The sequence below is a fragment of the Semicossyphus pulcher genome, unplaced genomic scaffold (assembly GCF_022749685.1).
Source record: "Semicossyphus pulcher isolate SPU_LCO1_2020_fin unplaced genomic scaffold, fSemPul1.0.p SCAF_13, whole genome shotgun sequence".
Classification (NCBI taxonomy): domain Eukaryota; kingdom Metazoa; phylum Chordata; class Actinopteri; order Labriformes; family Labridae; genus Semicossyphus; species Semicossyphus pulcher.
The window spans coordinates 17,982,169-17,995,295 of NW_027211637.1; the positions used below are offsets into that span (position 1 = coordinate 17,982,169).

The window sequence follows — 13,127 nt, forward strand, 5'->3', positions numbered from 1 at the left end:
AAACTTGTGTTCATGTTGAGGCTGTAAAGTTTCCATGGCAACAACAAACGCGGTTCCTGGTTAGCTCGTGGGGGACGTCAGACATCTGTAGTTAGCTTTATAACAGAGTTACACTATCTCCCACTAATTGTTTTTCCTCAGTTTAAGTCGATTGTTTTTGCTACGTAGGTTAACGTTGGTTGATACATTTCGATATTATTACACTGGTATTATAACGTTGCAAAGCTAATGTCTGTTTAACAGGTGAGCTAACGTTAGCTACTATAACTTGGCAGGCCTTGCAAGTCCTATTTAGTACTACTAGTTTAACCAAACCCATTTTTAGTTTAGCCAGGTCTAAGCTAAGCATATCAGGATGTCTGACATGGAGGAAGATGTTGTCTTGTCGGATGTAGAGGGAGATGAAGAAACTCATCAGGAAGGAGTCGGGGAGGACGACAAGGTAAAGTCTACGAATCATGAATTATCTAAGGAAGTATGACGTAACTCAACGAAACATGCCATCTCCTTACTGTAAGAAAGGTAGAGATAGTCACCTGGAAGTTGGACTCCAGCCAGTTTCGTGCAATTAATACTACATTTATACATTTAATAAGCTGGTGTACCTACCCTTTTCTCTCCAAAGTTCAAGAAAGCTATGGTAAATGCAATTACTTTCATTTTCAGAAAAATTGGATTACATAAAGGGGGATAGTACCAGCGTATAGGACCGTTGTGTGGAGACATGTATTAACATGTAACCACTTGTCAAGAAGTTGTTTAGCCTGAAGGCTGCATTCCTCAAATTTTTGAAGATTCAGTAAAAATTGTTATGGATATTTATGTAAAAAGGGCATTTTTGTAAAACATTTTTTATGTAGTTCTACATGACAGCAAAAATGTTTTGTAGCTCTTTGAACCTAGGCCCCTGTCACAACTGGGTCATGTACGATATAGCCTACAGTATAATCCTGTGTGAGTTCCCATAACAATTTTCTGCAGAGTCATCCTTATGATGTATTCCCTCTCCCAGGTAAAGGTGTGCCATTTGACCCAAGAAACCATCAGTCAGGGTCTTTCATTACTGTGTCGAACAGGAAATGGACTTGGACATGCTTTTGTTAAGCTGGACCTAAAAGACAAGTAAGGGTTGCAAAAATAAATGAAATGCCAATCCTGCCCTGCAATTTTAAATTTAGGTTATCCTTGTTGTCCTTTCTTAATGTATCTCTTGAATGTTAACTTTCTCTTTGTCATCACTGTAATCCTCAGTGGACTGAATGACATTGCCGCAATCAGCAATTATATCCACATACGTTTTCTGGATGTTTCCAACAACCACCTCACTGATCTTTCTCCTCTGGCATCTCTGACCCAGCTACTCTGGCTGAAGGCAAGGATCTCTTTCCTTAATTCATTTATAAAAGGACATCTCTGAGGCTGTCGATATCACTCACTCTTTCTGACGCTAACATTTGAAAACAATTGTTCCTTTGCAGGTTGACAATAACACTGTGGCATGCTTCAAAGGGCAACCTTTCACCCAGTTGACCTACCTGCAGTGGCTGAGTGTGGCAGGGAACCAGCTAACAGATATGGATGGCCTGGTTGGGCCTTCATTAGAGAGCCTCAATCTGACAGGTTGGTCTTGTGGTTTATGTCAGGATGTGTTGATGTTGAATTTCCCCAGTAAAATGAAGAATAGTTACTGTCACTTTGATTAAAGAATTAAAGTGATAACAAGACATCAACGGTTTGTTTACGGCTAGATTTGGGTTAACTATCCAATGTCTTATCATTCAGTCTTAGGTATAAGAAACTCTTTCCTTTAGCACATTTTAATAAAATATCTGAAACCTCTCTGGCAGGTAACAGTATCCAGAGAGTGAATGGACTTCAAGGTGGCTGCTTTGCCAACCTGGTAACTCTAGAGCTGAGAGGAAATCACCTGGATACCACAGATGGCATCAATCTTCCCAACCTGCAGCGTTTATACCTGGTAATAAAAGTACTATAATTTTGTTAATAGCACTGACACACTTTATGCTTAAAGAGATGATCCATGTAATAACCCAGAGAACACACTTCATGTAACAATTCTTGCTCTCCACCATTCAGGCTCAAAACGTTATCAAACGTCTGGAGGGTTTAGAGCGATTAAAGTGCCTCACCACCCTTCATCTTCGAGACAACCAGCTTGATACTCTGGAAGGCCTCAGCCCTAACATGAAATGTCTCCAATACCTCAATGTCAGGTAAACTGTTGCAACAAAACAGGACAGATCAGAGCCATAATGGAAGTTCCCATCATCAATTCACTTAGACACCACACATGTAAAATGATACATGTCATATATTTTTTGTCTCTCTACCTTAGAGGAAATGCAATCTTAGACAGGAATGCCATTAAATCCCTTGGGCGTGTTTCAAAAACTCTGAGAGCTCTGGTCCTTTCTGACAATCCTCTGGTGGAAACAACAGACTACCGGCTAAGTGTGCTGGTTCTCCTGCCACAGCTGGAGCGACTTGATAAAGATTCCTTCTCCCCTGAGGAGAGGACTGAGGCTCTGGAGAGAATCGAGGTAGAACTAAGGAACATCTTATTCCCTCTGTGGCATGGTCAGACAAGAACTGCTCTTTTACTTTTGTTCTAATGGCATGTATGTCATTTCAGGAACTTAAAGAAGAGGAAATACCTGGGCCATAAGATTTGTAAAGATGGCCAAAATGAGGAAGTAATTCACTTCCTTGAAAAGTGAGGCTTGGTGTATGTATAGGGTGGTGTAATTGTGTTGAATGAAAAGTATTATATATCTCTATAGAGCATCTTGTATTATTCATTTTGCCCCAGCAAAAATTAATTACGTTAAAGTTCCTTGTACATTGTTCTTACATTTTTTCTATTTTTTCCAACAATATAATTTTAAAAATGCTTCTGATGCTTTCATTAACATGTAAAAATGAAGATATTCCACTTGAGTTACAAAGCAATGTTTCACTGACTAATAAATTAGTCATGAGGGATTATTTGAACCCTTTGTTGTCGGCCAATCTAGCCTGTGTGTGTCGCTGAGTAAGGATGAGAGAGCAAAATCTGCCTCCATTTCCCTGTTGGCAGTGGTCCAACTGCAGATTTAAAGAGACAGTGACAGGCGCTGTATATGTATAGAAAATCAACATATAAACACTGGGTTATACTGTACTAGTCTGTGCTCTACGTACAAAATATGGACTTTTTATGAGATAAAAGAGGTCTGAGATTCATTGTTGCAATCTGAATTTAATATCATCAATATCAATTCTGCCACAAACAGGAAGTAAACTGCCCTATCCATCAGTATTAGATTGCATACTTAATTAAGTCTTCAAAGTAATGTTCAGTTCACTGTCATATTTCTTAAAAAATCACAACAATAACCATATAACACTAACAGTTATCTACCTGTTATCTACTATTTCAGAGTTATGCCGACATAGATGGTACGCTCATGAAAAAGGAAGTGATAAGCATGATTTGAGCTCAGATCGGTATCTTTCACTAGCTGAAAAGGATTTGTGAAAGCGGCATCACCTGCTAAACTTGTACCATAACTCTTCTTCCAATGATTGGATTAGGTGGGAGTGGCTGCCAGAGCACAGATAAGTATCCCTCCTCTCTCGGTCCTCCTCCTCCTCGGCTGTACATGCACTGAGCAGCTAGCAGCAGCGTAGCATTCAAGTTACACACCGGGAAGCAGCTGTGTCATTGAAATAACCTTCTTTAAACGTCTTACGCCGACGCGTTTTTCAAGAAACAATCAAGAAACCATGACGAGCTACCACAAACCCGACGAGAAAACTCTGCAGGGGCTGAAAGACGTCGCGAACAAGCTCAGGATCAACTCCATCAAGGCGACATGCGCCTCCAACTCTGGGTGAGTTATTTAAAGTTGTGATTTAAGCTTTTAAAATCGTATGGGGCTACAAACGAATACATTACGCCATACTTTGTTACTTAACTATAAACCAGTCGACGCACGATATACCTGCAGGGCCCGCTGCACGTGCTGCTGATTATGTTCACGCGGTGGAGAACGTAGCCACAGCAGACAGCTAGCAAGTAAATGTGCAAACTGTCTAATCATTACGAGTTAAGCTCGTCTGAGTCTACAGACGAGGCTAAAACTAGCATAAGCTGACAACATGAGAAATATTTGACGCTTAAAATAATGAAAATATATTGCAATAGCTGGTCGACTGTACTGTTCATGCAAGCTAGCTGAGAGTTCATGCTTTCTAATTACTCAGTTACTAGTACATTATGAGGCATTAGCATGGGCCTTCTGTTACTATCTCTATAGAAATCACATGATCACGAGGGTTTAACCTCGCGTTCAGTTTAAAGTTGCAGCTGCATCCTGAAATGCTAAGCACATGCACACAATTTGATTTGCTTACAGAATACGTCTGTACTCAAGTACAGAAATGGCCGGTCAAAGGGCACCTGTAGTATTGCTTCATCCCAACTGCCAGGTTTGGCAACCTGACTTCTTCCTCTTCATGTAGGAAATGCCACTATTAGCTGAAACAGGTCTAGTAATAGATGAATAGTTTCCTTGTTGAAAGGGGTGTAACTTCACAGCTGCGTTCATAGAGAGATTATTCTGACCGCCCTTTGCCTTCCTAGTATTGTCAGAATTATGATTGGGTAAAGCCACAAGTTACTAAAGAAGTGTCAGAAATTTCTGTAATTGAAATAATTTATTGTGGAAGCCTCTCAGTTGGCTCTAATCTGTAGGCTGTCACGTGTATCCTCAAGACTATCTGTTAAATTTGTTAAAGGGGAGGCAGTTCTTCACTTAATATTGTCCTGCTATGGAGCTTGTCACAGAAAACGAGACGGTACATGCATAATAGTCTTCAGTTCCTTATATTATTGGTATACACTTTTTTGCTTCCAGAATAAACTACAACATAATGTGGGGAAATTTGTTACACAGCATCTGTCAATCATCTGAGTTGGATGTATATCGTTCCTGTATAATCACACTGTTTAGTAAAATGTCATACATCCTCCTAGAAATCCGGCATTGCATAATGTTCACCTTAAGGCAACTGCAACTTCCAAATAAGAGGTTTGTTCGAAAACCTGTTTTTGGTCTCTTCCTTGTCACTCGACAAGGAAATGGATGAATTCTCTTCCTTGTGTCCTCACTATCAGGCATCTGATGATCTGATACCGTTTTCACCTTAAACAAAAGATGTCTTATAGATTTGACACTCATCATATGTTGTTCCTCATTATTTGACTGATATGGATCATTACACTTGGATCTGATTTTTTTGAATTTACTTCAGTTTATTTCCCAGCAGGTTATCGCTCAACACAAGGACAAGGAGTAAAGAGGCACCCTGTTTTTTTTATTTTAAAATGCACCAGTGACCATGTATGTTTCTGTTAGACAGCTTGTTGTGTTCCCAGCATGGTTGAAATGATGCTATTTGTGATCTAACCCACGTAGGGAAGCTGTGGTGCTGTTTAGTAATATGGGGATTTCTAAACATGTCTATTACAAGACTTGGACAACTATGCAGCAACTAACAGTTTCACAAGTGTTCTTTCCCTTTTTTAAAATGTTTTTTAAGGTCTCTTGAGTGTGGAAGCCTGGTTTGATTAACAATCTATTGATATGAGTGATATCTCTAATCCCAAAAGATAGGAGGTTATCTTAAAGACTCATTGCTTGCCCAATAAATCATCAGTAATCACTCTCCTAGAGTGACTCATTGTCAAACTAAAAACCAAGTGCAAGGATTGTAGCAACACATGCATGTTTGAGCATGGTTTGGATATGTGTCTTTTTTTTATTACTGGCATTGAACTGCTATTAACTATCTCCTCCTCTTCTCCTCAGTCACCCCACATCATGCTGCAGTGCAGCGGAGCTCATGTCTGTGCTCTTCTTCAACACCATGCGCTACAAAGCAGAAGACCCTCGCAACCAGTGCAACGACCGCTTTGTGCTCTCAAAGGTCGGCATACATCCTTTTTTTTTTTTTTGTCTGAAATATTCCGAAGTTGGTCTGTACACCTGAGATTTGTGGGACCTGTTGTCTTAAAAGACTCTTTTCCCACTTGTCTCTTAGGGTCATGCTGCACCTGTGCTGTACGCCGCCTGGGCTGAGGCAGGTTTTGTGAAAGAGTCTGATCTGCTTAACCTGCGCAAGATTGACAGTGACCTGGAGGGCCACCCCACACCAGTAAGTAAACAATGTTGTTTTCTTTGTCAACAGAACATGATGTACAAGTTACTTTTTATACTGAGTCACTTTTTCTTCATCTCTCCTCGTCAACAGAAACTGCAATTTGTTGATGTGGCTACAGGATCTCTGGGACAGGGTCTTGGTGCTGCCTGTGGCATGGCCTACACTGGCAAACACTTCGACAAATCCAGGTAAAATACTGCAGAACAATATTAACTAATTGAGGCTTGCGTAGGGATGGGTGCTGAAACCCGGTATTAAACAGGCCTCGGGGCTGAATTAGGAAATATCGCAGTATTGATAGACTCATGATACTTCAGAAATTAAGAAACGAGTACACTTGAGGAAGAGGGTTAATTGATAAGCCCCGCCCACTACCAGCTAGCCAAATTAGTTTTTATACTTCCATCATCACAACATTAGAGTCTATAATAGTGATCAGTTCTAAACATTGCAGTTTATTTTGCTGTGAAAAAAATACAATTTTTATTGTGTTCTTAATTTCTTTCTTTTCTCTTAAGAAATAACAAAAAGAAGCGATAAGAATAGAGTTAAAGTACCGGATCGTTAAGCAGCATCAATAAAAGTAGTAATACCATCTTAAAAATACCCATCCCTAGGCTTGCATTTATCCTGCTTTTGAAACATCTTTGAACAGTTGTCATTCGTCAGCCTCAGTCTGAAGCTAACACTGCAGCAGTGTGAAAGATTACTTGAGGGCACTGCTTGTCTGTTCTACAAGTAGACTTTGTTTTGTTTGTTTTGAAGGGGGAAATGTCATACCTGCTGTATTGACTCAGCATTATTTTAACAAGCTTTGTTTAACGGTAGTGTAATGCCTCGACAGGTAGGTGAGGAACAGCTTTCTTTTAAAGATGCGACTCGTGCTCTGTAATCGTTTAATGGATATACCTGGAGAAGTGTAGTTGTCTATCTGAAGTCTAATGTCAAACAGATTTTAATTTATCATGTTGTCACGTTCGTGTGATTAATTATCCGGACGACAACAACACTAATAGTCCCCTTTTCCCCTTCCTATCATGTGTTGTAGTTACCGCGTGTACTGCATGCTGGGTGACGGAGAGTGCTCCGAGGGCTCCGTGTGGGAGGCCATGGCCTTTGCTTCCTACTACAAGCTGGACAACTTGGTGGCCATCATGGATGTCAACAGGCTCGGCCAGAGTGAGGCTGCACCCCTGAAGCACGACATGGAGACCTACCGCAAGCGCTGTGAAGCCTTCGGGTCAGTAACAAACTTTAAATTACTCTCCTTTTTTTTGTATGGTTATCTAGGAACATTTCTACACACTGGCTTTTTTTTTAAACACTTCTTTGCAATAAAAATTAACTAAAAAATAGTGGGCACATTTGTATTAACCAGTGTAATAAAGATCTTACTATCTATTAGTTATTTTTGGGTTTTAATGTCGTCTTTACACTTAATCAGTTTTTCATTTGCATGCTGGTTTGTCTCTACTGTTCTTTGACCTCTTGACCTTTTTGTATTTCTACTCAACATCACAGGTTAATACATTTTAACTTTTAACATGCTTGTTCAGCAATTATTTTGGGTTAATATTTGTTGGTTAAAATTGAGCAATGTTTGTGCAGGTGGAACACGTATGTTGTGGACGGACATGATGTGGAGGAGCTGTGCAAAGCTTTCTGGCAGGCTCAGCAGGTCAAGGGCAAACCCACTTGCATTGTTGCAAAGACGTTCAAGGGCAAAGGACTCAAAAGTATGTGTGGTTTTCTTATGCTTTTTGGGCGAGAAAAATAATACAATTCTTTTTTTATGAGTTTGATTTATGAGACCTTTTCCATTCCTTGGCTGCAGATATTGAGGATCTTGAGAACTGGCATGGAAAGCCCATCCCCAAAGACAGGGTGGATGAAATCCTGAAAGACCTTCAGTCTCAGATCCAGGTCCCCAACAAGACCCTGAGCCCCGAGCTGCCCAAAGACGACACAGCACCTGCAGACCTCAGCCCAGTCTTGCTGCCTTCACCCCCAGCATACAAGAAGGGAGAGAAGGTACCCTTTTTTTTTTTTATGGACACTAAGAATAAATAGAATGCCTCTCCTCTCCCCATACCCCTAATAATTTAACATGCATTTGGAGCTTTTATTTACCTTATCTGCCTGATTTAAATCCTCCCAACCTGTCAGATGGCAACAAGGCGTGCATACGGTGTGGCACTGGCCAGGCTGGGCCAGTCAAGCAAGAGAGTGGTGGCCCTCGACGGAGACACCAAAAACTCCACCTTCTCAGAGACCTTCAAGAAGGCCTTCCCTGATCGCTACATCGAGTGCTTCATTGCTGAACAGAACATGGTAAACAATATTTGCGTCTTCATTGTTCATTTGAAAATGCTGTTGTCTTATTTAAAGTTCAGTGACAGAAACATGATGAACTGTGACTTATGAAAGCGGGATAAACTTGGCTCAGTTCACTCTTCACTACCATAAGCTGCTCCAAACTGGTCTAATCTGTTACTATTAATTCTCTAGCATGATAATCCCATCCTCCCACTGCTGCTTATGTCCAGTTTACGTGCACTTCTGCTGTTATTAAGACTAGCCCCTAATGCAAATGTCTTTGCTCCTTGCTGCAGGTGGGAGTGGCCATCGGCTGTGCCACCCGCGACCGCACTGTTGCATTTGCCAGCACGTTTTCTGCCTTCCTGTCCAGAGCCTATGACCAGATCCGCATGGGAGCAATCTCCCAGACGAACGTCAACCTGGTGGGGTCCCACTGTGGGGTCTCCATTGGTAAGCTTCATGCCATAGCCTCACCTGTTTTTATATAAGACAGATTGAGTTTACTGTCTCTCACTGACCATTATGCTGCTTCTAGGTGAGGATGGTCCTTCCCAGATGGCCTTAGAGGACTTGGCCATGTTCCGTGCTATCCCAACCTGCACTGTGTTTTACCCCAGTGATGCAGTGTCCACTGAGAGAGCTGTTGAGCTGTCAGCCAACACAAAGGTTTGCAGATGGCCTTATTTAAGGGTGCTTCCAATAAGTTTACCTCACAACAACATCCTTATGTTTTATTTCTTCTGTCTATTCTCAGGGTATCTGTTTCATCCGTACCAGTAGACCAGACACTGCAGTCCTTTACTCTCCAGATGAGAAGTTTGAAGTGGGCATAGCCAAGGTAATGATCAATCCCATGATTTTACATTGCTGTTGGCAACAAAAAAAGCAACACCAGAATAATATCTATAAATTTGTGTGCTTACCAGGTGGTGCGCAAGTCTGACAACGACAAGGTGACTGTTGTTGGTGCTGGTATCACTCTCCACGAGGCCCTGGCTGCTGCTGACATGCTGGCCAGTGAAGGTAAACTCGCACTGCCCTCTAGTTGACAGAAGTAGGTATAGAGGCCTGCATGTCATAACCACCACCCACAACTGAACTGTAGGGTTGTTCAGGGGATTGAGTCATCAGCTGCTCTTTCATCTAGTATAGCCTGATAAAGATCTCTAGAGTAATGATCTCTTAATGAATCCTATAGGAAAGAACATCCGTGTGATTGATCCATTCACCATCAAGCCCCTGGATGCTGCTACCATTCTGGAAAGTGCCAGAGCCACAGGGGGACAGATCATCACTGTGGAAGATCACTACAAGGAGGGTGGGTTGTTTTCTGTTTTAGTTGAGGTTTGACTGTTGACTTTCTATTGCTGGAAGATACACCAGGAACTGTTACACAAATGTGTGTAGTGCTGCTATTTGGCCCAAAGTAAAAGTGTTACTTAGTTGTAGAGTTTCTCCACCTGTTTATTGATGCATTGTTGCCCTCTCTGATGACCCGTCTCTTCTGCCCAGGTGGTCTTGGTGAAGCAGTGCTGTCCGCAGTGGGCAAAGAGCCCGGCATAGTTGTAACCCGGCTGGCGGTGAGCGGCGTTCCCCGCAGCGGAAAGCCTCAAGAGCTTCTCGACATCTTCGGTATCAGCGCCAAGCACATTGCTAACGCTGTGCGTCAGACCTTTGCAAACTAAGGACCGCACCTGATCTCTTGTTTCCTGCTTTGTTGCATCACTACCAACTTTCTACTGAACTTGCAGCCACCTGACGTGATCACATTAAGATGTAACTAAGTTAACTTCTGAGTTCTCAAGTGCCATCTTGTGGCATTGACCTGAGTGTAGTGTTCTCACTCTCACAGAGTGGAAATAGAAGTGCAATGTGCTAATATTTCCCCCTCTTGTGCACCTTCATGTACCTTCTCCTCCCAGTGGATTTTACTGTTAGTCCACAACATTCCTTTCTTGTATCCTTATGTTGTTTCAAAATTGAGTTTTGCAAGTGGCCCAGTCAAGCATCACTGATTACTGCAAATACAGCTTCAGTTTGATTTAAATCTGTCACCAGCAGCTCATCCAGGTTCTCCTCCATTGTGATCTGTCAGGCCGTGACTTCTGTTCCTCATTCCAACTCTCATTTCCCTTTCACATTCCCTACAACCATGCCTCTCTTTTTCTAAGAAGCACTGTTACTGTTAGTCATTCATATAAACTACTAGATCACCTCTTTTTTTTTAAGTTGTGTTCAGTCACAGCTTTAGCACTTAGCTGTGGTGTAAAACAGTATCTTAGGCCTCAGTAAGGAAATCACTGAAGTTACGAACTGTTTGAACATTCCTGTGGTGATTCCTGACCAAATGAGCATCACACCATGTTACTGGCGTTCCAGGTCATCATGTCATCCTGTTGTAGCTGTGATGTGCTGAATTAAAAAAATTAACCAAATTCAACTGTCTTTTTGTTTTACTGTAGCATTTTTTTCCAGCAGAGTCTTGGCTTGGCTCTATAGTTGCCATTTTCAATTGGGCCACCATTCTGGTCCAAAATATCTCAACTTTTTGACTGATTGCAATCAATGATTTTGCGCAGATGTTCCCATAAGGAGGACCCCTAATGATTTAGCTGTAGTGATGCATCAGTCTGACTTTTTCAGCCCGAATACAGATGCCTGTGCTTTGAGCATTGGGTGATACCAGTACAAATCTTTTGTTGTAAATTTTGGAAATACTTAGCAAGTAGCAGAGCTTTTTTCACATAACCTGTGAAATGTCTTAAATCGCCTGTGAGGAACTTTTGTATTGATTTTGGCGACCCCTGTGGACAAAGCTACCTCATTGCTTTGCTGATTTTGTCCTGTACATGCTTAAGTGATGGTTTTTAACATAAAATATCTTATGCTTTCATATCACTCACTTTAAATTTTTGCCCTGAAAAATGTAAACAAAGGCAGCGTGCAGTCAGTTGCTTCATCTGACACGTACCCTCCACCAACGGTTTCAGGCATTAAAAATAACCAAGTCAATCTTGTCTCTGATGGTCTGGTTTTCTTTTGTAGCTCATAAAGAAATCAGAATTAATTTCAGTCTGTTTCATAATCAGCAAAACTCCTCACAGGAGCTCTAACATATATATATATAGATATATATATCTATATATCTATATATATATATCTGCTGAAAAAGAGCATTAAATTACGTATTGAAATTAAATTACTAGATCCCAGACAAGCTAGCACCCCCATTAGGTTGGACATTTTCAGATTTTTCTTAATGTCTCATCTAGAAGGACTCTATGGCATTGTACAGATTTCCATATTAACTTCTAGTCTAATGTCAGTGTGTATTTGTAGTTTTAAGTGAGACGTGTTGTAGCTGTACTTTCGACTGTACTGCTTATTAGCAAGTGTTGGTATGCTAACACACCAAACAAAGATGCTAAACATTATACCAGCAAAACATGTTAGCATGCTGACTTTAGCATTTAGCCTTAGGCAGCACTGTCGTGCTAGCATAGCTGTAGAGTCCTGTTCTACTTTTATTGAATATTAACTACATGTGTCTCTGACAGATAAACGTCATACATATTTAAAGCTGTCACTGGTCGCACTGTCTAGGCTATTATTGCCCCGTGGTAACAAGTTGGTTGTGCTAACAAGGGCCTAAAAGAGAAGGTGAAGTATTCGTGGTGGATGAATCCTCTGCCTGTGCACCAGTCTGCGCAGTGCTGGAAACACAGGGTGTTGTCTGACTGAGGTTTAGGAAGGGGTTGAATGTGGTCAGTGGATTACTGCATGTTCCTGTCAAGTTTTAAATGAATAGTCTCTGGACACATCACTATTGACCTTGGAAGTACACATTAAAACCTGAGTGTTTCAGTGTTTAGTGTTAAATTATCCAATGTGCCATTTGGAGTCTGGATTTCACTGCTGTCTCTGTCTCATCAACTGAGCTTCAGGTGCAGAAAAACAAAAAATGAATTCATGAATTTGACTAAATTGATATAATTAGAAATGATTGTTAAGTGATTTTGTCGTTCACAGAAGCTGCTGTCTTCTACATGACAATATGCACACATATTTTGACAGATTTAGTGTGTGTATGTGTGGTTTCTGACCAAATAAAGAGAGGCTGTCAGCAGGTTTCACCCCACAGTGAAAATCCCAGTTTGGCTCAACACTCAGCTAGTGGCACCTGCTTGGCCTAGCAGTAAGTGTGATGCCCACACACTCACACAGAGTACATGTTAAAGCATCTCAGTCTATGTGCGTCCAGACAGTATGTATGTACATAATGTAAAGACGGGCTCATTGTTCATTTCTCAGAGGTCGTATTTGTTTTCATACATAGATGCTAGTGGAGCTTTGCCAAACATGGTTGACTCCGACCTGAACTGTCTACCAACCCCTCTCTGTCTCGTTCTGGAAAATGTCCAGGATCAGTTTGATTCAGCCAGGAGAAAAACAAACCTAACAGTTGATCACAAATTCATTCAACTCGAATCTATCACAGGTGTATGAAACTTATTGTGTTCAAGTTTGTATGTTTTGCTATTTTTGTCCGTCTCTGCTGTCCATCTCATGTCAGCAGACAGTTA

General features: G+C 41.2%; 2 protein-coding genes across 2 annotated transcripts; both read left to right on the forward strand.

The window, feature by feature from the left end:
* The first annotated feature begins 355 nt into the window (after nucleotides 1–355).
* lrrc23 (leucine rich repeat containing 23) lies at nucleotides 356–2,807 on the forward strand. Its single transcript, XM_069660958.1, has 8 exons — nucleotides 356–442; nucleotides 1,013–1,122; nucleotides 1,252–1,372; nucleotides 1,479–1,620; nucleotides 1,848–1,978; nucleotides 2,098–2,234; nucleotides 2,357–2,561; nucleotides 2,654–2,807. The coding sequence occupies exons 1-8, from the start codon at nucleotides 356–358 to the stop codon at nucleotides 2,684–2,686; spliced, it is 966 nt and encodes a 321-aa protein (XP_069517059.1). The 3' UTR covers nucleotides 2,687–2,807.
* An 820-nt stretch (nucleotides 2,808–3,627) lies between these two features.
* Nucleotides 3,628–10,979, forward strand: tktb (transketolase b). The gene is made up of 14 exons (XM_069660353.1): nucleotides 3,628–3,893; nucleotides 5,874–5,991; nucleotides 6,106–6,219; nucleotides 6,316–6,413; nucleotides 7,274–7,465; nucleotides 7,834–7,961; nucleotides 8,060–8,256; nucleotides 8,392–8,556; nucleotides 8,838–8,994; nucleotides 9,080–9,210; nucleotides 9,299–9,382; nucleotides 9,471–9,567; nucleotides 9,743–9,862; nucleotides 10,057–10,979. The coding sequence occupies exons 1-14, from the start codon at nucleotides 3,787–3,789 to the stop codon at nucleotides 10,227–10,229; spliced, it is 1,881 nt and encodes a 626-aa protein (XP_069516454.1). The 5' UTR covers nucleotides 3,628–3,786; the 3' UTR covers nucleotides 10,230–10,979.
* Nucleotides 10,980–13,127: the final 2,148 nt, after the last annotated feature.

Bases quoted from the DNA above. Each gene is read 5' to 3' on its own strand.
- lrrc23 (XM_069660958.1), top strand. From the start codon at position 356: ATGTCTGACATGGAGGAAGATGTTGTCTTGTCGGATGTAGAGGGAGAT. The intron at 1,373-1,478 runs GCAAGGATCTCT...GTTCCTTTGCAG, and splicing joins CCCAGCTACTCTGGCTGAAG to GTTGACAATAACACTGTGGC. The intron at 1,979-2,097 runs GTAATAAAAGTA...TCCACCATTCAG, and splicing joins ACCTGCAGCGTTTATACCTG to GCTCAAAACGTTATCAAACG.
- tktb (XM_069660353.1), top strand. From the start codon at position 3,787: ATGACGAGCTACCACAAACCCGACGAGAAAACTCTGCAGGGGCTGAAA. The intron at 6,220-6,315 runs GTAAGTAAACAA...CCTCGTCAACAG, and splicing joins TGGAGGGCCACCCCACACCA to AAACTGCAATTTGTTGATGT. The intron at 9,863-10,056 runs GTGGGTTGTTTT...TCTTCTGCCCAG, and splicing joins GGAAGATCACTACAAGGAGG to GTGGTCTTGGTGAAGCAGTG.